We start from the raw sequence: 23,542 nt of genomic DNA, 5'->3' as shown, positions 1-23,542 counted from the left end.
AACACATTTAATAAGTTTTAAGGATAATTTTTATTAAACTTAAAAGGATTATTATTTGTTATATTTACGGGATTTTTTTAATTTTATAAACAATGGGAGATTATTATTATTATTTTGATGGTTGAATTTTAGCTCTGCAATGAGGGAATGTTGGTTTAAACATGTTTTCTTAAGATTTCATGGTTGACAACATTGTATTGAAAAAGAAATCATTTTTAATAAAAAGATTAAGATTGTCTAGGGATTTATGTCACTATAATTTTGAGATCGTATCCATGGTCAAGTTAATTAGTCCATTAGTTCTTAATCTCACCAATTTGATCATTGGTCTATTTTATTTAAATAAATTCTTAAAAATTCTTAAAAATAAAAAAAATATATAGAATTTTATTTAAGCGACAACTTCATTGGTTTTTTTATTTTATTTTGATTTATATCAATTTGAAATGAATCGTTTTTCACTCTTGTTCAAGATTAATGTATCGATCAGTTTAAGCTCGATCAGTCCGATTTTAACAACTATAGTCAAGATTATTGTGGATTTAAAAATGAATAGAATAATATATTAAATAAATTGTTGAGTAATACATGATGAAATATAATGGCTTAACCTTTTTTCCTCTCAATTATCGTCCAAGAATTTGTGAAAAGAGAGATCCTTTTTGGATTTGCGCAAGCTGAGCATGGCCTTGAAAAGACGTTTGCTTTTGGTAGAATATTGTTGATCCACATCTTCGCCCACCATCGACAACGATACTGTTCTTCGGGGCTCTGACGGGTACTGTTCCAATCAACACCCATATATGTAAGCAAAAAAATCCAATGTTAAATATGTTAAAAGTCTCACAGTTAGTCCTTGGTTCGTGGCCCCTACCCTTTTTTTAGTGTTGGGAGAAGTGGATCTGGGCATAAGAGACACAGTTCGTGGCAGCGGAATGTGTCGAGGAGAGCTTGATTGTTTATCTGATTTCAAAATAACCTGTAATCAGTACGTAACAAAGAATTCAGACAGGGTTTGAATCCGTATCACTGTTACCTTGTCTCGGGTTCATTGAAACACTGGTCAACAACTGGGGGCGTTGTCTTGGAAAATGCCGTGGAGACCGTAACATAAAGTATCCATCACTACATCACAATTGTAATAACATCAATGGTGAATCCTAGTATTAGGAACATACAATATATTGATACTATTAGATTCCAGGATTACCCGGCATGCTCAGAAGGGGTATCTGCAGGTTTTGCTTGAATGCCTGAAAATATAAGACAATATGTAAAAATATTATAGAGGCATCTGTATTAAGAGTTAAATTACAACTTGTCTCATCTGTTAAAAAATTGAGCAAAATTGTCATTGTATGTTGGATCAAAGAGCAAGTCGGTCCTTTTGTAAAAAATTCTATCCATTTTAGTTGTTAAAAATTGGTCCCTGTACGTCAGTATAAAGTACACTTGATATACCACGTTTTAATGTCTGATTTTCCATCAGCCACACTGATTTTTAATAGTCTAAATGGATAAAATTTTTAACAGAAATGACCAATTTGTTCTTTAATCTAATGTATAAGGGCTAATTTGCCTATTTTTTATTAGAGGGGGCAAATCCAATCCGATTCTTAGTATAGGAACCTCTATGCTGCTTTTACCAACAACACCATCAAAACTTCGTCTGATATGCCTTTGGTCTGAAAATATAAGGACTAAAATGTAAATTTGCATACAGTAAAAGGACCAAAATCAAATAATACCAAGATTCTTATATAGGTGCAAGTCTAATCTAGCAAACATGCTAGTGCGGTGGGATTTCAGCCTAGGGTTGGCAATGGCAACATCAGTAAGTGTCTCATTAACTGCAAGAGATAACATAAAATTTCGATCACATCGGTTCAGAAAAAAAAAAGTTTCTACAACAACACACTTGCCTGGAAATATGTAGTGCTTATGGTGCTTGGGTGCTTCTAACACCAATGACTGCTGTGAAAGACCCCCTAAATTAACGTAGTCTTGGCATGTTCGCAGTCTCTTAACAGAACAATGTCAAACAAAAAAATCAAACAAGCTCAGTGTAATAAGATTTTGAGAGTAAAGTTAACAAAGCATTTTACCTGTTCCAGGCAAAACAAACGAAGCTCCATTACAGAATAGTCATTGATCTTTTCATCCAAGAAAGTGTTGATCTTGTACGCTATAGAGCCCAAGTGATCCACTGTATTGACCAAAGCTTTAATGGCATAATCTTTCAAAGTGTCTTCCACTCTGCTCATTGTCAAAGAGAAACAGGATTAGGGGATGTTCCTCATCATAAGTTTCAAGTATATGATGACTTACATTTGTTTCTGCATTTCTTTAGTATAGGCCATTTCAAAATATTCTGCTGCAGAATATAACTGTTCCCTCAGATTCTTCAAATCCTAAAGTATTACTCATCAATGCGGTTAATTTAATCCATATGTAAATATCTAAAATCGAAAATGAACATGATGATCAGTGTAAATTTACCTTAAGATTATCTGCAAAAACCAAGCTCTGCTGCATTAAGACTTCATCACGGTGGGAAGATTGTTGAGGAACTGGAACTGAAGTGGGTGAATTCATATTTTTCATATACTGAAAAACCAGAAGATTGTTAAAAAAACTGAAGAAATATTTAATCAACTAAAGACTGACAGACTTTGTTTCCACAAAAAAAAAAAAAAAGAAAAGAAAAAAAAAACAAGAGCAGATAGTGAAATCACTTTACACTAAAAACCAAACTTGAGGCTGGGTTTCAAAAGATATTTAGTGGTTGTATTTTGTTTCAAAATGTTTGGGGATAAAATGAACAATCTCACACGTTAAAAATTGATATATTATAGGCCACTCTTCTGAAAGCAACATACCCAGAAATCTCTTTCCCTAGTGTCGAGGACAAGGTTTTTGTTTTCTGTTCATATTATTTTCAAAATAGCCAAACCAAATGCTGGCAATGTGATGGTTATTGGGGTTGGGTTAATGAAACAAGAAAAAGATGTATTAATTTCATAATGGTAGTAATTAACACGACTCAATCATCCCAATTAATTTTTTATGACAAATAAGATAAAGCAATTAATTAACTGCCATACCTAAATGAATTTAATTGGGTAGATTGCATGCAAATGTGAATAAAAGGAACCCTTTAATTTGGTGTATAAATCTCAACTGTTACCAATGATGGTTTCCACCACGCTCAACTGTGAGATTTAATTGCAATAATGACCCCTAACTTACCTCTCGCATTCACTTTCACTTGCTCATTATTGTATTTTAGTTGATTCTGTATTCCTAATCCTATTGTTTTATATTTGTGTTTCAGAATATATATTCATATTATGTCCTCGAATGGCATTAAAATTTATTTACTTCAATTTTTTTTATTATAATAGGTGGACTGTGAAATAAAAAAAGCAGCCGGTGGACTTTAATTTTGTGTGGATTAGCCCCCAACCGCCGCCAACAGAGACACTGTCAGCCTCATATATACTTCAAAAATGTTGGCTTACTAAAATATGGTTTCTTCTTTTGACGCAAATATCTATCTCATGCTACTAGAGGTAATCATAGGTGAATTCGGACTGTTTCAGAGTAAAAATATAAACTAAAAAAATATATTTGGATAAAAAATTAAAAGCTGGTTTCTGAATGGATTGAGTTTTGAGGGCCTAATCTAATCTAAATTTGCAAAAGAAAAGGAAAAAAAACTTACTGCTTTTTGCTACTTTTTGTCATTGTTTTGATTTCGTTTTGTTATTATATTGTTATTATTTTACTGTTATTATTTAAATATTGTATAATTTTTATTTTATTGTTAATTTTATTATTTTTTAGAAGTATTTGCTTGCTAAGTTGTACCTATCTTAGTGTTATTTAAGTATAAATAATTTTTAATATATTTTGAATTTAGTGGGAAACATTTATTTTAAAATTTTTAGTATATTCGATGTATTATACTTTTTAAAATTGTTTTATATAAAAAGAACAATATAAAAAATTAATAAGAATTGACCGGACGTAAATTTTAATATTTTTATTAGAGCCGGATCGAAACTTAAAATTTTGTTGAGGCCCAATACAGCCTAAGATCACCTTTACATGGAACACAAGATTCATTTAAAGGATAATGGGCAAGGGAATTAATTTCTTTTTGAAGTTTATAATTGTTATTTTGATAATGATATTTTTAGATTTTATATTTAAGTTTTCTTTTAGGAGTGTAATGTGATTTACCACTCACTCTATAATATTTTTATTTATTAATTAGATGTGTTTGTACACCACAATGTAATTACAAAGAAGTGTAATTATTAAAATAGTAGTTATACATTATTGTAACTGAAAAATTCAATTTTATTTTCTCAATTTTCAAGTTTTTTTTTAAAATTGTTAAAATAATTAGAGTGCTCTAATTATATGCATATCTATTAATTTATACAATCATTCTTTTTATTTATTTAATGATGTATAAAATTAGCCTTTAATAAATTTAAAGTTTAAATTATAATATATACAATCATTTTCTGATCTCAACTTAAACTGAACAGAGTCATGCCTTGATGGTTAGAAATTCATTATCATTATTGTTTTCTAAATTATTTTGAATTTCAATGGATAGTCTACTAGATTTGATAAAAGTAAGTAATGCTATCAAGCGTTGAAAAATTCAATTAATTGAAAATTAATGTTTACAGCAATTTAATTTTGATAACTCACAAAAAAAAAATATAGAAAATGATAGGTAGATAAGAACCTACTTATCAATTAATAGAGAATAAATTCAATAGTTTTAATTCTATTAATTTCCTTCAAAATTATATTATCATTTATCAAACAATCAAATCAAATCATATTTAATATTTAATTTTAAATAAAATACTAAACATGTTTTATGAATTAAATTCAACACTTATATTTTTAATTTATCAAACATAGCCTAAAATTTAATATTAAATTTGCGACATAATCCCAAATCAAATATACCTATTTTATAAAAAAAATATTATATCTTTCACGTTAAATATTTGACATAGAGCTCTTAGTATTTAATATTTTTCTATAACTAATATTGTTACTTGTATATAATCATCAATGAATACAACATTTAAAAATCATATATTAATTTAATAATATTTATACATAAATTATTTACAATTCCACTTATAATAAATTTTAAAATAAAAGATTTTTACATAAATTCAGTAAAAATAACATGAATTTGACTTTTGTTGGGGTCAAAGGTATTAAGGCCCAGGAATTTCAAGAGAAGGACTAAGGATGTTAAGGCCCATGAATGGAAGTCTAAGAAGGAAAAATAATAATAAAAAGCGTCGACAGCAGGGTTCGAACCTGCGCGGGCAATGCCCAACAGATTTCAAGTCTGTCTCCTTAACCACTCGGACATATCGACAATATGCATTGTTGATTTATACTATAGTAACATATGAAATTACTAAAGTTAGTCCTACTAGACAAAATTTAAAATTTAGTCACTGTGCTTAAAAAGTTAAAAATTTAAGTTGTTTTACTTTTATGATTTAAAAATATTAGTTCAATCATTAACATTATTAGTATTTCTCATCAGAATTTGAGTACTTGACATGTTGAATAGACTGACTCATATAACATTGCATATGATTGCCAAAATACGAACATGTTAAATTGATAAATTTTGAAAGAAATTATAAACCAAAAATAATGATTAGACTAGAAATTTTAAATTAAAATAGTAAAATTGATTGAATTTTTAACATTTAAAGTACTTTTCAAATTAAAGTTGTAGTATTGACCTTTAAAATAATTAGCTAATTTCGAAAAGACTTGTTTTGGATGGATTGTTGTATTGTGAATAATGGGAAATTACTTTCAAACTTAGGCCTTGTGGATAAATCAATTTTGAAATTGTTGATGAAATTGGATAAGATTATATATCTATTCTCATGGGCAAATGAGTCAGCTCAAATTGAAAATTAGTGGCCAAGACCACAAATTCTCATGGGCAAATGAGTCGGCTCAAATGGAAAATTGGTGGCCAATACCACAAATTTTACAAAATTATGCAGATGAAAATTAAACACTTCCACTCTTTTTAGTTATTCATTGAAAGGAAAAAAAAAGGGGATTACAACTAAAACAAAGTTTAAATAATTGTACTGTGCATTGTAATGAATATTTGATGTTCGAAGATTTGTGGGTACAATAAACTATCTTATAACTTTGTGATGTACAAGATGGGTCACCATCTACTAGTGCATGATTGTATCTCTTCATCTTCACATTGATTCCATTTTTAAAAGTTGGAATAGGGCAACAACTGGTCCATAATGAGAAAGTGGGGTTGTTTATGTTGCTTTGGATTCTTATTCTTTTAAGTTGTTAACGTCCAAATTTTTTTTTTTTTTTTTTGTTATACAACTCACATTCGTATGATAAGTTACTCAATTATCACACAAGTACACCATACACAGATGATTTTTGCGACTTGAACTCAGGATGGGAGTTTAGAGGTGAACACTCAATGCTAATGCTTTTTGAGATATAGATATGGGAATATATAGAGATGTTAGTTATGGACATTATCAGCATATCACCTCCAACTTGTCAATTCTCTCACAACAACTTTCTTCAAGTCCTCCACTCTCGTAACTCCAATTTGTCAACCCTTTTTTACATCTTTAATCGTTGTGTATTGCTCAATTGCATTGGTTCCTTTCCTCAAAGCAGTGCTTTTTTTGTTTCCCTTTAAAGATAGTACCTCCAGAGAAACAAGAAAAGAAAAGAAAAAAAAAAAACTAGCAAAAGCAAAAGCAAAAGCACCACTTTGAAAATCATGGGCTTGGAATCTAGAAAGGATTTGGATAGGGTCTACATTATTAGGGAGAGTCCAAACTTTCAATCATTCATCAACCATTCATTGGAAGGCTAGCAGATAATTATACAGGTTTCCGAAATCTATACTTTTTGGAAACAAAATCAATTTCATTACAACCGGGTTTAGTTTAGTTGGTTCATGTAGACATCCTGATGCGAGCTCAAAGCCCATGAATGTGATGGGCTTACACTACCTTAAGGCCCAATAACAAAGTCAAAGGTCAAGCAATTCAAATAAATATTTGATCAAAGACAATATGTGAGGATGAAACTTTTTGAGGAGAGAGGGAACGTAATAAGTGAAATTTATTAAAGTCAGTTCAACCAAAGTGTCAATTTTCAAGCTAAAAAGATTAGTCAACTTGCGACAGATATTTTTATGGGATCTAGGCATTGATGTCTACATAACGTTTAAATACCTATCTCTTAGTTTCGAAACGCACTTTGAATCACTCGATTTCGAGTCCAGGAGTTTAAGTTATGACCATTTTAGTGAAGACTGCACGAGCAGAATTTTTGGACGGGATTATTACAGAAATTACGCATTCTAGACTTTTTATTCGAGTTTAAATCTTATTAGACTTGAGTTTCAGGCTTAATTTTTATTATATACGATCCCAATATTTTATTTATTAAGTTTTATTATTTATTTATTCTGAGTTTTGGATAATTTTAAGTATTTTAAGTTATTTAGGAGTTTTACGGCAACAAGACAATTTAGCTTAAAACTACTTGTTGTTTAGATTAATTAGAATTTTAGTATACTTGAAAGTTTTATTTAGATGTATTTAGTTAGCCTATAAAAAGGCCTCTACATTGTACACAAGAATGAATTCATTTATTATTCAACGACTTTCTCTCTTGAGTTAATAAATTCTCTTTGAATTTTTTTCTTGAATTTTGTTTAAAAGAATTTTAACAATCTTTTTAGATTGTGGGAATCATCTTCAAACTTTTATAAAATTGAGTTTATTGTGCATTAAAAATTATTTATAAGATTGGTCATCATATACCATAGAATAATTAAAAGCATAAAGTGTATGTCTTGGCCTACAGTAATACCAGCAGCTTTAACTAGAAGGAAAAAGATATAGGATAAAGTAGAGAAAGCTATCATTTCATCTTTTTAGGAAAGTTTTCCATATAAAAAGTGATATTGTCCAACTTTATGGAAAAGTGAATAAAAAAAAGTTATGTTATTAACATACTATTCATGATTCCCAGTTTCATATGATTTACACCGTGAATTAATTTTTACTCAATCATCTCTAAAGTCCAAACCAACAGTGTCTATTGATTAAACATAAAGATCACAAATAAGTGTAGGTGTAGTAGTCAGACACATTAAACATCTAAAGAGGAAATACATGTTCGAACATTGAAAATGAAATTTTTGAGAGGGATAATTACGAACCATGAACATAAATAGTAAAATAAACATAAAGAATATAAAAAAAAAAATAAAAGATTGAAAGTGTGGTCTGAAAAGTATGTTCCCCACTTTCCACTTTGTGTTGGTGAAGCTTTGCTCAAGGATACAGGGATAACTAACTTATTGAAACTCCTTATATGTTGTAACAATAAACAAACTTAGAACTGGAAACTCTTTATATGTTTTTTCTTATAAGATTAGTTTATGGATACAAAATTAAACTTGTTTGTTGTTCTCACTCTTGTTTCAATTCAATTTTTGTCAACTTTTCCAAAGGCTGCCATAAGCAATGTAAGCATATATCTGCATACAACTTCAGAAATTAAGTCAGGTGTGGCTTTTATTTTATTTTGTTTTATTACTTAAGTTTGGTGTTGTGCACATAAATGCCAATGTCACAGGTGCATATTGTGTACATGGGAGAGAAAGAAAATGAAGATCCAACTGTTACCAAAATGTTTCATTACAAAATGTTGTCCGACTTGCTTGGAAGGTATTCTAAATTTACATTTACACTAAATTTCAATAAAAAAAGAATAACAAAAGCTTTGCTCCTTTTTCTATTTTGGATGAATCTCAGCAAGGAAGCAGCAAAAAGTTCAATGCTTTATAGCTATAAACATGGCTTTTCTGGGTTTGCAGCCAGGTTGACAGATTCTCAGGCAAAAGAAATTGAAGGTGATATAATTTCCTAGCTTTTGTTTTATTTTAACATCTAAAACTTTAAAAACTAAGAAAAATTACTTACAAATTGCAGCATTTCCTGGTGTTGTCCAAGTGATTCCTAATCAAGTTCACAAGTTTCATACAACTAGAAGTTGGGACTTCATGGGGCTAAATGATCATTCTACAACAAATCTTTTAACTAAAAGCAACATGGGTGAAGGAATAATCATTGGAGTAATAGACTCAGGTAATAAATAAATCTCTACACTTACAAGGCTCAATATAAAGGCTGATAAATTTGGAAACCATGATTGTAGGAGTGTGGCCAGAATCTGAGAGTTTCAATGATAGGGGTATGAATCTAATTCCATCTCATTGGAAAGGTATATGCCAAGAGGGACAGTTGTTCAACTCCTCAAACTGTAACAAGAAACTTATCGGAGCTCGATGGTTCGTCAAAGGCATCTTGGATCAAAACCAAACACCTATAAATATAAGTAATGGAAAGGATATTCTATCAGCAAGAGATAGCTCAGGGCATGGTACTCATACAGCTTCTATAGCAGCTGGTAATTTTGTAGTAAATGCAAACTATGAAGGACTAGCTGCTGGTTTGGCTAGGGGAGGTGCTCCACGAGCTCACTTGGCAGTTTACAAGGTTTGTTGGTCTTTTGGACATGGAGGGTGCACTGATGCTGATCTTCTCAAAGCATTTGACAAAGCCATACAAGATGGAGTCGATATCCTATCGGTGTCCATCGGCCTTTCTATACCTTTGTTCTCTTACGCAGATCAACGTAATTCGATTGCAATTGGTTCCTTTCATGCAACTGCAAAGGGCATTACTGTAGCTTGCTCCGCAGGGAATGATGGTCCTACTGCAATGACAGTTGAGAACACTGCTCCTTGGATTATCACTGTTGCTGCTACTACCATAGATAGGGCCTTCCCAACAGCCATTACACTAGGAAATAACCACACCCTTTGGGTAAATCTTAATTTAGCACTAGATTAATCAAACAATACAGTCCTTTTTTCCATAATAATCTTATTGTCTTGCAGGGACAATCTGTTGACACTCGAATGCATAACCATGGATTCACTGGCATTACATTCTCTGATCGCATTGCCTTAAATGATAGCGATGATTCAGCGTTAGGCCTATCTTTTGATCTAGTCAAATGATTTTTCATATATGTTATTTTTTCATACATCTGGTGAGATACATTTACTTTTTCTAGCCTGGGGTGCAAGCGAGGAAGTCTGAATGCAACATTAGCAGCAGGACAGATCATACTTTGTTTTTCACAATCAAGTACTCAGAATATATTTAGTGCTGCAATTTCAGTGGCAGAAGCAGGAGGGGTAGGGCTTATTTTTGCGCAATATAGGAGTGATGGACTTGAGTCATGTCATTATATACCATGCATTAAAGTAGATTATGAAGTAGGAACTCAGATACTATCCTATATAAGAAAAGCAAGGTATACATAAATTAAGAAAGTGAAGAATCAATAAATATAGTATGACTTTAGCACTTAAATTCCTTTACCTTTTCCACCTCTCTTTTAAGGTATCCAATTGCCAAGTTAGGTATTCCAAAGACAATTATAGGGAAATGGGTATCTCCTAAAGTTGCAGATTTCTCAGGCAGAGGACCTAGTTCAATTTCCCCAATAGTGCTAAAGGTAAATTTAACAAGCTATAAACTCCCAATTCCATCATTCTTCTTTTAACTGCAGTAAGAATTAGTTTTCCTTTGTCTAATTACGATATATAGCCCGACATAGCTGCACCAGGCGTGGACATCATAGCTGCATATATACCATTTGGCGCAAAAAAAAGTAGTAAATTTGCACTACTGTCAGGAACTTCAATGTCTTGCCCCCATATTGCAGGCATAACAGCTCTAATCAAATCTGTACATAAGAACTGGTCTCCAGCTGCAATAAGATCAGCTCTAGTCACCACAGGTGAACAAATTTTACTTCCTATATTGACATTTTTTCATACACTTTAAGGGTGTAATCTTTTCTTCCCTCAACTATAACCATTAGCTTAACGCTGCAGCTTCCCAAAAAGGAACTGATAGATCAAACATAGCCGAGGAGGGCTCAACTCCCAAGGTAGCTGACCCATTTGATATAGGCGGTGGAGTAGTAAATCCCAATAGAGCTATTGATCCAGGGCTCATCTATGACATTGAAACAAACGATTATGTCAATTTCCTTTGCGGCACTGGGTTCAGTAGCAAGTCTGTGAGTGGTTTAACCCAGACCAAAGCCAATTGTACCAAAAATAGACTAAATGAGTTGAACCTCAACCTTCCATCCATCACCATCCCATACCTGAAAAGAAAAGTAACAGTGAGCCGAAAGGTAACGAATGTCGGACCCGTTGAGTCAATATATAAAGCTGTTGTGGAAGCTCCACAAGGTATAAAGATGAAAGTAGAACCCCAGATATTGAGGTTCAATAAAACCACCCAAATTGTACCCTTTAAAGTTACTTTCTTCACGACTGGGAAAGTATATGGAGATTATAGATTTGGGAGCCTAATATGGAGAGATCCGAAGCACACTGTGACGATTCCTATATCGATACGAGCTATTTTTGTTTGAGCCATACAATGATGTTGAAACTGTTTCTATTAAAAATAAAATTGATGAAATAAGCTTTAATTTTATGGAAGGAATGATTGAAAAAATGGTTTGTGGTGCCATTTAAAAAAACGGTTTATTATTTTTGTATGGTACCAAAATCATATGAAGGTTGTGAGAATATTGACAAATGTTAGCCAAATTATATTAAAATAACTTAATTCTCAAAAAAAATCATAATAGTAAAAATTAAGGCCGAAAGTTATCACACTATTTCTTTTGGCTTGGCATTGTTTTGCTCTTATGAATGTGTGTCTATGATGGCCGAAGGGTAGAGGCAATTGTCCGATGGTAGTATATGAGATCAACAATAATGCTGGGTGTTGATAATATTTTTAAAGTAAAAAAATGAAGCTGTAACACCCCTAACTCGACCCGTCCACCGGGTCCTAGTATGGAGTGTCATAAATATATCGGGTTTCCTTATACTTAATTTTTATCGACTAAACTATTATAAAACAAACTATATTGAATTAATAATACTTCTTACAGCAAAAGCCTCAAACTTATCTAAAATCTGGGTCTCACAAGGTTTCTGTTTCTATACAGACTATTTGTTTACAAGATACTCTTAAAATTTAGCTAAAAACTATTTTTCCAAAAAATCCAAATTTTAGAGATGTTATCTGGCTTCGTTGTTATTGATCTTGAGGTGAAGCCTCCAATGGTACCCCCTTCCTATATGCATGACTGTATCTACTCGCAAACCACGATCTCCACTCCATCTAGCTTGGTCACTCATCTAAGTCCTTGATCATTCTCGTAAGTCCTATGAACATCAATGAAATCCATAAGTTCGAGAGAACTTAGTGAATTCCTTCATTAGGCCACTCACACATAAACCCTATCACACGAGGGTAACAAATATAAAATAAATTGAATTTAAATTAACTCTCTACTTGCTCATGACGGGTGTTCTTTATCAGGGTGGCAGACTCCACCCAATCTTTCGAGCTACTCGGCTCACTATAAGGCCTCCTTGTGGTCGCACTTACCACTCGACCATATGCCAAATACCTCATCATATCAGCAAGTCCTATCTTTACTTCTTGTCTTTTCTTCCTTTCATACACCTCACTTTTCTTGATAGACTTTCCCAATCAAACTAATCCTTGGCGGATTCCCTTTTCCCATCTATGGTCCTAAAAGACTTGTTGACATATCCGTACTATGTTGACTTACAACAAACCTTGCCATTCTGGCGAACCCATTTTCTTCCATCCTATTGGTTACAATGGGAGGAATTACTTCCAGTAATCTGCCCCTCACTCTAGCTTTTACTTGGGAACTCACTCGTCCTATAAGTGATTTTCAGTCTGACTTGTTGATCCAACAAGTTATCATCTCTATAACTATACGAGCTTGTCATCCCATTTATTCATTCCCTCTTTACGGGCTCTGATTATGTCGGTGTACCCGTATTAGACTTTCCTTAAAGAGGAATAGTCTTAATAGACATTCTGTCCCCTAGCCAGAATTCTTATCCTGGGAGTGGAAATTCCCATCCCTCTCATAAGATTTGCTTCTCGCGTATAACTTCATTTAGCTACCTTTTGTGGCTCTTCATGACGGATCCTTAGTTGCGATCCTTGGATAATTTCCTCTCTTACATCTTCATAATTAGGCTAGCTTTTGCACGACCTATCTTTCTCTAATTTTTGTTGGGTCCTTGATCATGCCTTGTTAGCTTTCGCATATATCCTTACCATTTTCATCAGTTTTTGCAGATTTCACATGATTCGATCGCCATACATACGCTCTCTCTTAACTCTTCTTCCACCTACGTGGTTTCTCATACTTGACGCACTGGCATCATATCCATCGCTTGAGATCCTGATGAGCATTCTACATCTGTTTCCTAGCGGACTCTATGGGTTATTGTAGTTGAGCTATGGTCTTATACCTTTCTCACTATATTTCTTATGTTCTGTTGGACTTAACTCGTATTCACTGTCCCGACGGACTTAACCCATATTTACTGCCGCAACGAACTTTATCTATTCTGTGTTTAGTATCCCAGTGGACTTTTTTTGTTTTATGGATGCCATGGAGTCCTTCATCCATGGTCTTACTCATTATACCTAGCTGTCATAACAACTTTTATCTATTGTTTTACACAGTATACCTTATACTTTGTACCATGCTGCCATGGTGTCTTTCATCCATTGTCTTACACTACGTACCTCATACCAAACTGCCATAGCATTTTTCATATATGATCTTACGCTATATACCTTATACTAGATTGCTATAGCATTTTTCATCCATGGTCTTACGCCATATACAGTCGTCACGGTATTGCCCTAAATGAGCAGTTGATACCGCCGTTGCTGTAAATACCTTTCCATAATATTGATTTCCTAAATCCTTCTCCCATTACCTCTTTTAAACCACCTATAACAGCCCAATTTTAGGTCTAATCAGAATAGTGGTTTTAGAACCACTAAACTGAGGTTGGAAAAATTATTTTTTTTATTTTATGTGTTTTGGCATGATTATATGAGAGTATGAAAATTTTGGTGAATTAATTTTAGTGATTGCATGCTTAATTGGGAAAAAGGACTAAATCGCATAAAGGGTAAAAGTTCTATTTTACTTGATAAACATACCAAACAGCTAGAGAGCCATAATTGGAGGTTTTTAAAGGGTAATTAGACCCCCTCCAAAAGGCATGGCCGGCCATAGGGACAAGGAAATCAATGGGTCAAATGGTTAGGTAATTTGATGACCTAATTTTGACTAGAATAAAAATAAAATAAAGAGAAAATATATCATATTTTTTCTATTATCTTCTCCATAAAAAATTCAGCCATTTTAGGGGGTTTTGAGCTTCAAAAATTTCAGCCACTCTCCACTTTTGCAAGTAAGTGACCTTGATGGTTTTTCTTGAAAATTTTTACATTTTCAAAACCTTTGTAACATGAACTTTCAAATGAGGGGACTATTTTGCAAAATGGTTGAAAGTCTAAGGTTTTGCCATGATAGTAGACATGTTTTTTTCTAAAATTTTATGGAAGAAAATGAACCATGGTGGTGAAATAAACAACTTTTGTGAAGAGATTTCTCATGAAAACCCTAAAAAGGACCATTTTGCATAAGTTGTAAAATAGGTAATAAAGTTGTGAAATATTGAGAATTTTGGACTGCTTCTAGTGTAAAAAGTAATCAACTAGGCTTAAGATATGAAGAAATTTGATAAAAATGGATTTTCGGACCTAGGGGCAAAATGGTCATTTTGTAAAAGTCTAGGAGCAAAATGATCATTTTTCCCAATTTTAAATTGTTGAGTATCTAGATTAATAAAATGATTAAATTTGTGAACTTTTATCATTTTAGATCAAGAATTACAAAATCCGGGCATAGATCGGGGAAAAGCGAAGCAAGTGGACTAAGCCGAACTAGTCGTCTACATTTTGTAATTCGAGGTAAGTTGTATGTAAATAATACAAATACATTGTTATTATATGTGCTTGAATTGAGATAGCATGGATTTCTTGTTGTGGAAATAATTATGTATGATGAATATTGAGATAGTAGAACTCCCGTTCGAACCTTAGAAAATAAATCGCATATTCATGCCATGACACTCGGGTTATTTGTGTGCTAGTGTAAGACATGTCTGGGACATGCATCGGCCACATTATGAGAGCCAGTGTAAGACCATGTCTGGGACATGGCATTGGCATTGAGACGAGAGCTAGTGTAAGACATGTCTGGGACATACATCGGCCTCGAGATGTAAGCCAGTGTAAGACATGTCTGGGACATGCATCGACTACATGATGTGTCAGTGTAAGACCATTTCTGGGACATGGCATCAGCACGGATACATGAGAGTCAGTGTAAGACCATGTCTGGGACATGGCATCAGCATTATACCCTATGTTTGAGGCTTAATGACTATCCGATAGTATTTCAAATGGTTCAACAGTGAAAGTTATAGTTTAAGTTAAACGAGAAAAGTATAACCATGTTGTGAGTGATATAGGTACCTAAATGAAATGCATGAGATGTGAGCTTAGTATATGCTATGTGAATTGTGTTGGATAGTGACAAGTAAGTTGTGCTTATGCCTATTTTAGTGTTATAAGGGTGATGATGAATGGTAAAGTTGTCGTTATTCTTATTTTCTTGCAACTTACTAAGCTTTATGCTTACCCTATTTCTTTCCATTTTCTCATAGTGCCGTCTAATTAGCTCGTGGATCAACAGACGCCAAAGGCATCGATCACACTATCAATCGAAGCACTTGGTATAGTTAGATCTATTTATTTTGATTATGGCATGTATAGGACCCTGACTTTAGAATTTTGTGTCATTGTTAATTGGCCAAATGTGTTGGCTTACTATAGCATTTTGATTCATTTTGTACAAGGCCACAGAAATGGCTAAAGTTGAAAGTTGTCATATGAATACAAGAATTTATTTCATGAATGGGTAATTTTGTTGGTTGTTTTAGTAAATAAGAAATGTGTAAAGGCCTTAGATGTGGTTGTTGGATTAAGGAATCATATTATGATGATCTTTAGCGTGATGGATGTTGTAATTTTGTGTTTCAGAGTGGCAAGTAAATAGCCCTATATTGTCCACACTGGTAGACACACGGCCAGCCCCATGGGCGTGTTGTCCGGTCGTGTATCCCTTGCACATAAAAATTTCAAGTCAGTATGCATGGTAGTAAATACACGGGCAAAGACATGGCCGTGTATCTCAGCCGTGTGAAGGGCACAGCCTAGCACACGGACGTGTGCCTTGGCCGTGTGACCCTTAAGGACTGCTGACTTCAGAAACAGAATGTCAATATTTTCAGACATGGGCTAGTACACGGACGTGTCATGGCTGTGTGAGAGACATGGGCCATAGACACGGGCGTGTGTTAGGCCATGAGAAAACCCCTGTAGGCTCAAATTTAGAATTTAATTCACATGGACGTGGGACACAGGCGTGTCTCTAGAGGCTTAGGCCGTGTATGCCACACGGGCCATCAGCATGGTCGTGTTATAATGAACACACGGACGTGTTGCCCTTCCACACGGGCGTGTGCCCTGTTTCAAGGGTTATTTTTTTCTAAAGTCGGTTAAGGACCCGAGCCGGTCCCGAGTGGTTCCCAATAGATGTTTGAGGCCTCATAGGCCTTTGTTAAGGAGATTAGTTAAAGTTTTAAATTTGATCAAGTTTAGATGACTCGAGAACATTGAAAAGCATGTGTTTAAGTGTAGTAACGCCTCGTATTCTGTCTCGGCGTAGGGATCGGGTGTGGGGTGTTATAGCACTTAACCTTGATACTCGAACATCGCGATGTTCCCTCCACAAGTCTTGGAGCTTTGCTCATGGCGATAACTAACAGGTTCACTCCGCATTTTGTTTTCTAACTTCATCTATCCTCTTAACGGTTTTTCCCACAGTTTTTATGCAATGCATGCACATATCATCATATTTTATGGTTATGCAACATGGCATACTTAGATGGCATAAATCATAACAGCAGGTTTGGAGTTTGGAACTCATCTGAATCTTTATCTTTTCCACAACTTAGCTTCCTTGAATGCCAAATCTTCCATTCTCCTAGCAGTTAAGTATTTCAACTAAAATCATAGGTTAAACTCAATATTCTTAGCTTAAACCCATACATGGAGAACCCTAAAAATAGTCCTGAAGTCCATAACTTTATTTACTTATTCTTACGTACACAGAAGGGTTAAAAATCTTACCAGCTTGCTAGTTTTCCTACTTTTTCAGCTTAATCTTCATGAAGTTTACTTTATACAGAACCTTCCATAGCTATTCCTTTTTCGGGCGACCAAAGAAGATGAAGAACGAAAGAAAATGAAATAGAACCGAGAAGAAAATCATCCTTAGGAAGCCATTTTCAGCTATTTATAGCCCTTTCTGTGCGATTACCAACCTCATGAGAACTATGCATTCACAATCATTATGTCTCCCACAATGGAATCATTTGGTTCCTTTCTACCCGAACTAGATTTGGTTCTCAACCATGTCTAATTTAGTTTCAAGCTTTCTCGTTTCTTTCAATGGAGGTCGCCAGCTTGTGATCTCTTTCGATATAGTCCTCTAATTATTTTCAATTTTTGGGTTAATTGGGAATTGAGTGTTACAGAAGCTTCATGAAGTATGTTCTAAATATGAATATCAAATCTAAAATAGAGTTCTCTAAGTTATTTTTACAATTATTGTGTTGGTTCGTTTGCAGCTCTTTGACTAATCACCTCCATTGATCATAACCAAGATTGCTAACACACCTCCACCATGAGTAATATTATTATGAACACTCAAACGACCACTAGTAGAAAGCCCATCATGTTGACATGACAGTCATTATCCATTTTATCTACACTTTATAATGTCACACAGTCAACTTTATTGAAGGATAATTGGAAGACCCATCTATTTATAGGAATTTATCACATGACTCCTCGCACTTTTAATATGATAACCATGAACTCCTTTAAAGAGAGGATATACACAAACGTGCACACACACACACACACACACTCTCTCTCTCTCTCTTCTTGACGACTTTTCGTTTTCACTGGGTGAACCGGCCTCCTACTTTCGCCACTCTTCCTCCTTATCGATCTTAGGTATCAACAATAATATTTCACTTATAATCGCTGGTTTGATTTTTTTTTTTGTTGTTATTTCTACCTTGTTACATATAAGTTTGATTCTTTAGTGTTTAACTTTTATTTTTTACATGCTTTCTTTTTAGTCCACTATCGTTAAAGATCAATTATTAATTGAAACTATTTATTAGGAAATAAAAAGAACTTATTTATTCAACTTTTGTTGTGGTTTATGAGAAATAGAATGATTTACAAATAGAGTAACAATATTACTTTGTTTTGCTTTCAATTTTTAAAGCTTCCAAATTGATATGATGCAATAATTTGATTCTTTATCTTAGTATCATTTAACCTTTTATAATTTTTATACATTTTATTTAAATTTTTATCTTTATAATATTTTCTTCTTCAATTTTTTTATCTTTAAATTTGTTGTTTTATGTTATTTAGATGGTCATTCTCTACATGTCCGTAATGAAGTGAGAACATCATCATGGTATAAATAAAATTTAAAAAAGTATTTAAATATTTTTTATGATTGAAGTATTCGTCATGTTTGCATGAAAACTAACATTTTCATTTAAATTAGGGTTTAAATTTCTTACATTAATGAAAAGAAAATAGTAAGGTGAAAAAAACATAATATGAGATATTTCTTGTCAACCAGGTTGGTTTTCTTTGTTGATTATTTCACCAATCTCACTGAGCTTGATCGACAGTTGTGTCTGCTTTTCCTCTGTTCAATCTTTCGTCATTGGTCATCCTTCCTCTTCTCATCCTTTTCTTTTTGTTTGGTTGTTCCGTGTTCTTGAGTGTTGTTTCTTCTTAATTTCTAATAATGTTCATAATCCTATTCGTGCTTTATTTTTTCATCATATATTTTCTGCCTTGTTTTCGATTGACTTCTTTAATATTTGTTGGTGTGAAAAATAAAATAGAATAAAATAAATAAAAATAAAGAACACATAAATTTTACGTGGAAACCCTTTCGGGAAAAAAACCACGGGCAGAGGAGAAGAAAATTCACTATGTCGAAAAATTTTTTTTACTCAAATACAAGAGGAATAGACTATGTCTATTTATAGGCTTGCAAAGCCATATTCTAGTAGGATTGAAACACCTTATCCTAATCAATATAAAATAGATGGAGTTTAATAAGGTTTAAAAACCTTATTCTAAAATAAAATAAAAGAAGTCTAGTTCTATATGGATTTTACTTTTATTTTATTTTCCATCGTATTTTATTTAAATAAGAATTTGGGTCACTTAATTCTAACAATCTCCACCTTGACACAAATTCTCAATGAACAAGTTCTTCATCGCGAACTTTCAATAAACAAGTTCTTCACCTCTTCCAAAAAACCCCTTAAGGGTTTAACTTCAACAATGAACACCAACCAAGTCTAAGCAATGCTCAAACTTGGTTATAGGAAGTGACTTAGTCATCATATCTGCAGGATTTTCATGAGTGCTAATTTTGCTCACAACAATATCACCACGAGCAATAATATCACGAACAAAATGATACCGAATATCAATGTGTTTTGTTCTCTCATGAAACATTTGATCTTTTGTAAGAAAGATGGCACTCTGACTGTCACAAAATACTGTGCTGATTTGAAGGTCTTCATTGAGTTCACTAAATAGTCCTTCAACCAAATAGCTTCTTTACAAGCCTCGATTAATCGCCATGTACTCGCTTCATTGGTAGACAAAGCGATCGTAGTTTGCAAAGTGGCTTTCCAACTAATTGCACAACCTCCGATTGTAAAGACGTAACCTGTGAGAGATCTTCTTCTATCAAGGTCTCCAGCAAAATCAGCATCAACATACCCTATAACTCCATCTTTAGTTCTTCCAAACTGTAAGCAAACATTAGTAGTGCCTCGTAGGTATCTTAAAATCCATCGAATCGCTTTCGGTGTTCTTTACCGAGATTCGCCATGTATCGCTAACTGCCCGATCGCATATGATAAATCTGGGCGTGAACAAACCATAGCATACATGAGAGATCCTCTTGCACTAGAGTATGGAACATGTGACATGTACTCAATCTCATCATCGATTGAGGAGATAAGGCCGATGAAAGTCTGAAATGGGTGCTAAAGGAGTACTAACAGCTTAGCACTCTGCATATTGAACTCAAAAGAACTTTCTCAATGTACCCTTCCGACTTAGGTACAATTTACTTGCTTTTCTATCTCGAGAATCTCCATACCAAGTATCTTCTTTGCTGGTCCTAAATCTTTCATCTCAAATTCTTTACTTAGTTGGGCTTTAACCTTTCTTATCTCTCTTTTATCTTTTTCGCTATCAACATGTCATCAACATAAAGAAGTAGATACACAAAAGAACCATCACTGTTTTTCTTAAAGTAGACACAACTGTCAAAACTACTTCTTTTGAAATCATGAGAAGTCATAAAGGAATCAAACCTCTTGTACCCTTGTCTTGGTGATGTTTCAAACCGTAAAGGGACTTTTTCAGCAAGCAAACATAGTCCTCTTTTTCGAGACTATAAAACCCTCTGGTTGTTGCATGTAAATATCTTCCTCAAGTTCTCCATGCAAAATGCAGTTTTACATCTAACCGCTCAAGCTCCAAATCATGCATGGCAACAATACCAAGCAAAGCTCGAATCGAACTATGCTTAACAACCGGAGAGAACACATCTGTGAAGTCCACTCCTGGAATTTGATCAGTAACCCTTTGCAACAAGCCTTGCTTTATATCCGGGTTCTTCAACTCCTGAGTCCTTCTTTCTTTTAAACACCCATTTACAACGAAATGACCTTTTTACCTTTAGGAAGTTTTACAAGATCCCATGTTCTGTTTTTGTGGAGTGATTCCATCTCCTCTTGCATAGCAAACATCCACTTTTCGAGTCTTCACACTAATCGCCTCGAAATAATTAAATGGCTCTTGATTCGCATCTATATCTTCACCACATTTAAAGCATAAGCAACTAGATCAACCTCGGCATACTTCTTTGGAGGTTTAATTTCTCTTCTTGTCCTGTTTTTGGCGATAGAGTATTGCGGTGAAGAAGCAACTCTATTCTCAATTTTGTATTGGCTTGAGGAGTTGATTACGTATTAATCTGATGCTCCACCGCTTTTGGTTTTCTTTATTGGAAGAGTCTTTAAGAGATAAGTTAGGTAGCATAGCGGTTTCATCAAAAACAACATCTCTGCTAATCACAACTTTTCTATTTTCAGACACCATAACTTATAGCCTTTTACACCACTTTATAACCAAGAAAACGCATTTAATGGATCTCGGTTCCAATTTTCCATTATCAACATGAGCATACGCAGACACCCAAAAATCTTTAAATCGAATAATTAGCGGGATTACCGGACCATACCTCTTGTGGAGTCTTTTTCTCAATGGCAACGGATGGAGATCGGTTGATCAAAAACATGCATGAGAGGTCGCTCGCCCAAAATGACTTGTAAGTTGGCATTTGACAACATACATCGAACCTTCTCCATGATCGTTCGTTCATTCGCTCGCAACGCCGTTTTTTTGTGGAGTATGACGAATCGTCAAGTGTCTCATGATCCTTCCGACTTGCACAATCTATTAAACTCATCGAGCGAACTCTAAGCCATTATGCATGCGGAGGTATTTTATCTGCTTTTCCGTCTGTTTTTCAATCATAATTTTCCAAGACTTAAATGTGGAAAACACATCGCTTTTCGCTTGGAAGAACGCCCAAACTTTTCTCGAAAAATCATCAATAAAGGTTAGCATATAATTAGCTCCACCTCTCGAAGGCACTCTGGGCGGCCCCACGGATCGAATGGATATACTCCAATGTTTCCTTCGTGTTATGGATTCCTCTAGTGAATCGAACTCTCTTTGCTTCCCAAAACACAAGTGCTCACGAAATTGGTTTACAAATTCCTTGCCCATTAAGAAGTCCTCTTTGCTTAATTCGCGTGCCATTCTCACTCATATGCCCTAGGCGATATGCCAAAGTTTAGTAATATCATCATCGACAAGGAAGAGGAAGCGGCAATTGCATCACCAATATGATAGAACCACAGAAAACATATAACTTGGCAATCTTTCTTTGCCCTTTCATCACAACAAGGACCCTTTGGAAATCTTTAAAACCCCACTTTCAGTGTGTATCTGCCCTTTTGAATCAAGAGTACTCAACGAAATTAAATTTCTTTTCAATTCGGAACATGCCGCGTCACTAAGTGTTCGACAACTCCATCAAACATCTTAACTTTAATTGTTCCAACACCGCGATTTTACATGAAGCATTATTTCCCATCAAAACAACACCTTCAAATCTTGTTTCATAAGTTGTAAACCAATCCCGATTGGGACTCATGTGGAAGGTGCAGCTGAATCAAGTATCCACTCCTCGCTTACTTTAGAATCATTGATGAAGCAACTAGAAGTTCACCATCGCTGTAGTCTTCTACAACATCGCCTTCACCGAATTTTCTCGTTTGTTTTCCTTTTGATTCGCAGCCTCCCTTTTAATCTTATTTTGTAGCTTATAGCACTTTCAGATTTAATGTGCCCTTTCTTCTTGCGAAGTTGCAAGTTTTACCTCTGCTTGAAGATTTCGATCTACCCTTAGATTTACCACGAGGATTCCGTTCTGTGTTCTACCACGATCATCATCAACATTCCGGTCTTGTCTCCCACGAACAATGAGACCCTCTCCACGAGAGTTGGGTTTAACCACAAGATGCTTCATCTTATCATACGAGGTTAAAGAATCATAAACCTCATCAAGCGTGAGAGACTCACGGCTATATAAAATCGTGTCTCTAAAGGTTGAATAAGACGGGCAACGAACAAAGTAGAATCAACCCTAGATCTTCCTTATCATCTTGAACCTCCATGGCCTCCAAGTTTGAGAGAATTTCTTTAAACACCATTAAGTGTTCGTGTACTGACGCACCTTCCTCCAAACGATGAGCATAAAGACGCCGCTTCATATGCAACTTGCTTGTTAGAGTTTTTGACATACATATTTGTTCTAGCCTCTTCCATAATGCAATGCGGTTTTCTCTTTCATCACATCCTGCAAATTTCGTTGGACAAATGCGATGTAATTGTGTTAATGTCTTTCGATCCTTACGCTTCTTCTCTTCATCTGTTAATGTCGAAGGCATCTTATCTATCCTAGCAGGCATCCTCTAGATCCATCTGCAAGAAGCGCTTGCATCTTAATTTGCCACAACGCAAATCGGTGTTGCGATCCAACAATGAATTTCATACTTCAAAGACGCCATTACCGTGATCGAGATGAATAACCCTAAGCTCGATACCAATTTGTGAAAAATAAA

At 34.3% G+C, this 23,542-nt stretch overlaps 2 protein-coding genes and 1 non-coding gene across 6 annotated transcripts; 1 reads left to right on the top strand and 2 right to left on the bottom strand.

The window, feature by feature from the left end:
- Positions 1–531: 531 nt before the first annotated feature.
- LOC108463316 (protein ABIL3-like) lies at positions 532–3,032 on the bottom strand. 4 transcript variants are annotated; one of them, XM_017763269.2, is made up of 9 exons: positions 2,880–3,032; positions 2,500–2,607; positions 2,329–2,411; positions 2,106–2,256; positions 1,923–2,022; positions 1,211–1,253; positions 1,037–1,125; positions 875–963; positions 532–781 (listed from the first exon to the last, which is right to left on the bottom strand). In XM_017763269.2, the coding sequence occupies exons 2-9, from the start codon at positions 2,602–2,604 to the stop codon at positions 623–625; spliced, it is 819 nt and encodes a 272-aa protein (XP_017618758.1). In that variant the 5' UTR covers positions 2,605–2,607; positions 2,880–3,032; the 3' UTR covers positions 532–622. The 4 variants fall into 4 exon arrangements, with proteins under 4 accessions (XP_017618758.1, XP_052886785.1, XP_052886752.1 ...); XM_053030825.1 differs by lacking the exon at positions 2,880–3,032 and adding an exon at positions 2,741–2,858; XM_053030792.1 differs by lacking the exon at positions 2,880–3,032 and adding an exon at positions 2,736–2,836.
- Positions 3,033–5,340: 2,308 nt separating this feature from the next.
- TRNAS-UGA (transfer RNA serine (anticodon UGA)) lies at positions 5,341–5,422 on the bottom strand. Its single transcript has one exon. It is a non-coding gene; the product is annotated as a tRNA-Ser (tRNA).
- Positions 5,423–8,375: 2,953 nt separating this feature from the next.
- LOC108461713 (subtilisin-like protease SBT3.5) lies at positions 8,376–11,814 on the top strand. Its single transcript, XM_017761633.2, has 10 exons — positions 8,376–8,605; positions 8,716–8,807; positions 8,895–8,992; positions 9,072–9,227; positions 9,298–9,968; positions 10,043–10,134; positions 10,222–10,464; positions 10,554–10,668; positions 10,761–10,953; positions 11,051–11,814. Exons 1-10 carry the CDS (start codon positions 8,519–8,521, stop codon positions 11,599–11,601), a joined length of 2,298 nt encoding a protein of 765 aa, XP_017617122.1. The 5' UTR covers positions 8,376–8,518; the 3' UTR covers positions 11,602–11,814.
- The last annotated feature ends 11,728 nt before the right edge of the window (positions 11,815–23,542 follow it).

The sequence above is a fragment of the Gossypium arboreum genome, chromosome 1 (assembly GCF_025698485.1).
Source record: "Gossypium arboreum isolate Shixiya-1 chromosome 1, ASM2569848v2, whole genome shotgun sequence".
Lineage (NCBI taxonomy): Eukaryota > Viridiplantae > Streptophyta > Magnoliopsida > Malvales > Malvaceae > Gossypium > Gossypium arboreum.
This window is presented reverse-complemented; position numbering and strand designations above follow the sequence as displayed.

Coding starts and splice junctions, on each gene's coding strand:
- LOC108463316 (XM_017763269.2), bottom strand. CDS start 2,604: ATGAAAAATATGAATTCACCCACTTCAGTTCCAGTTCCTCAACAATCT. Junction 2,257..2,328: donor AAAGAAATGCAGAAACAAAT/GTAAGTCATCAT, acceptor GACAATGAGCAG/AGTGGAAGACACTTTGAAAG. Junction 2,023..2,105: donor GTTTGTTTTGCCTGGAACAG/GTAAAATGCTTT, acceptor TGTTCTGTTAAG/AGACTGCGAACATGCCAAGA.
- LOC108461713 (XM_017761633.2), top strand. CDS start 8,519: ATGGATACAAAATTAAACTTGTTTGTTGTTCTCACTCTTGTTTCAATT. Junction 10,135..10,221: donor AATGATAGCGATGATTCAGC/GTTAGGCCTATC, acceptor TACTTTTTCTAG/CCTGGGGTGCAAGCGAGGAA. Junction 10,669..10,760: donor TTTCCCCAATAGTGCTAAAG/GTAAATTTAACA, acceptor TACGATATATAG/CCCGACATAGCTGCACCAGG.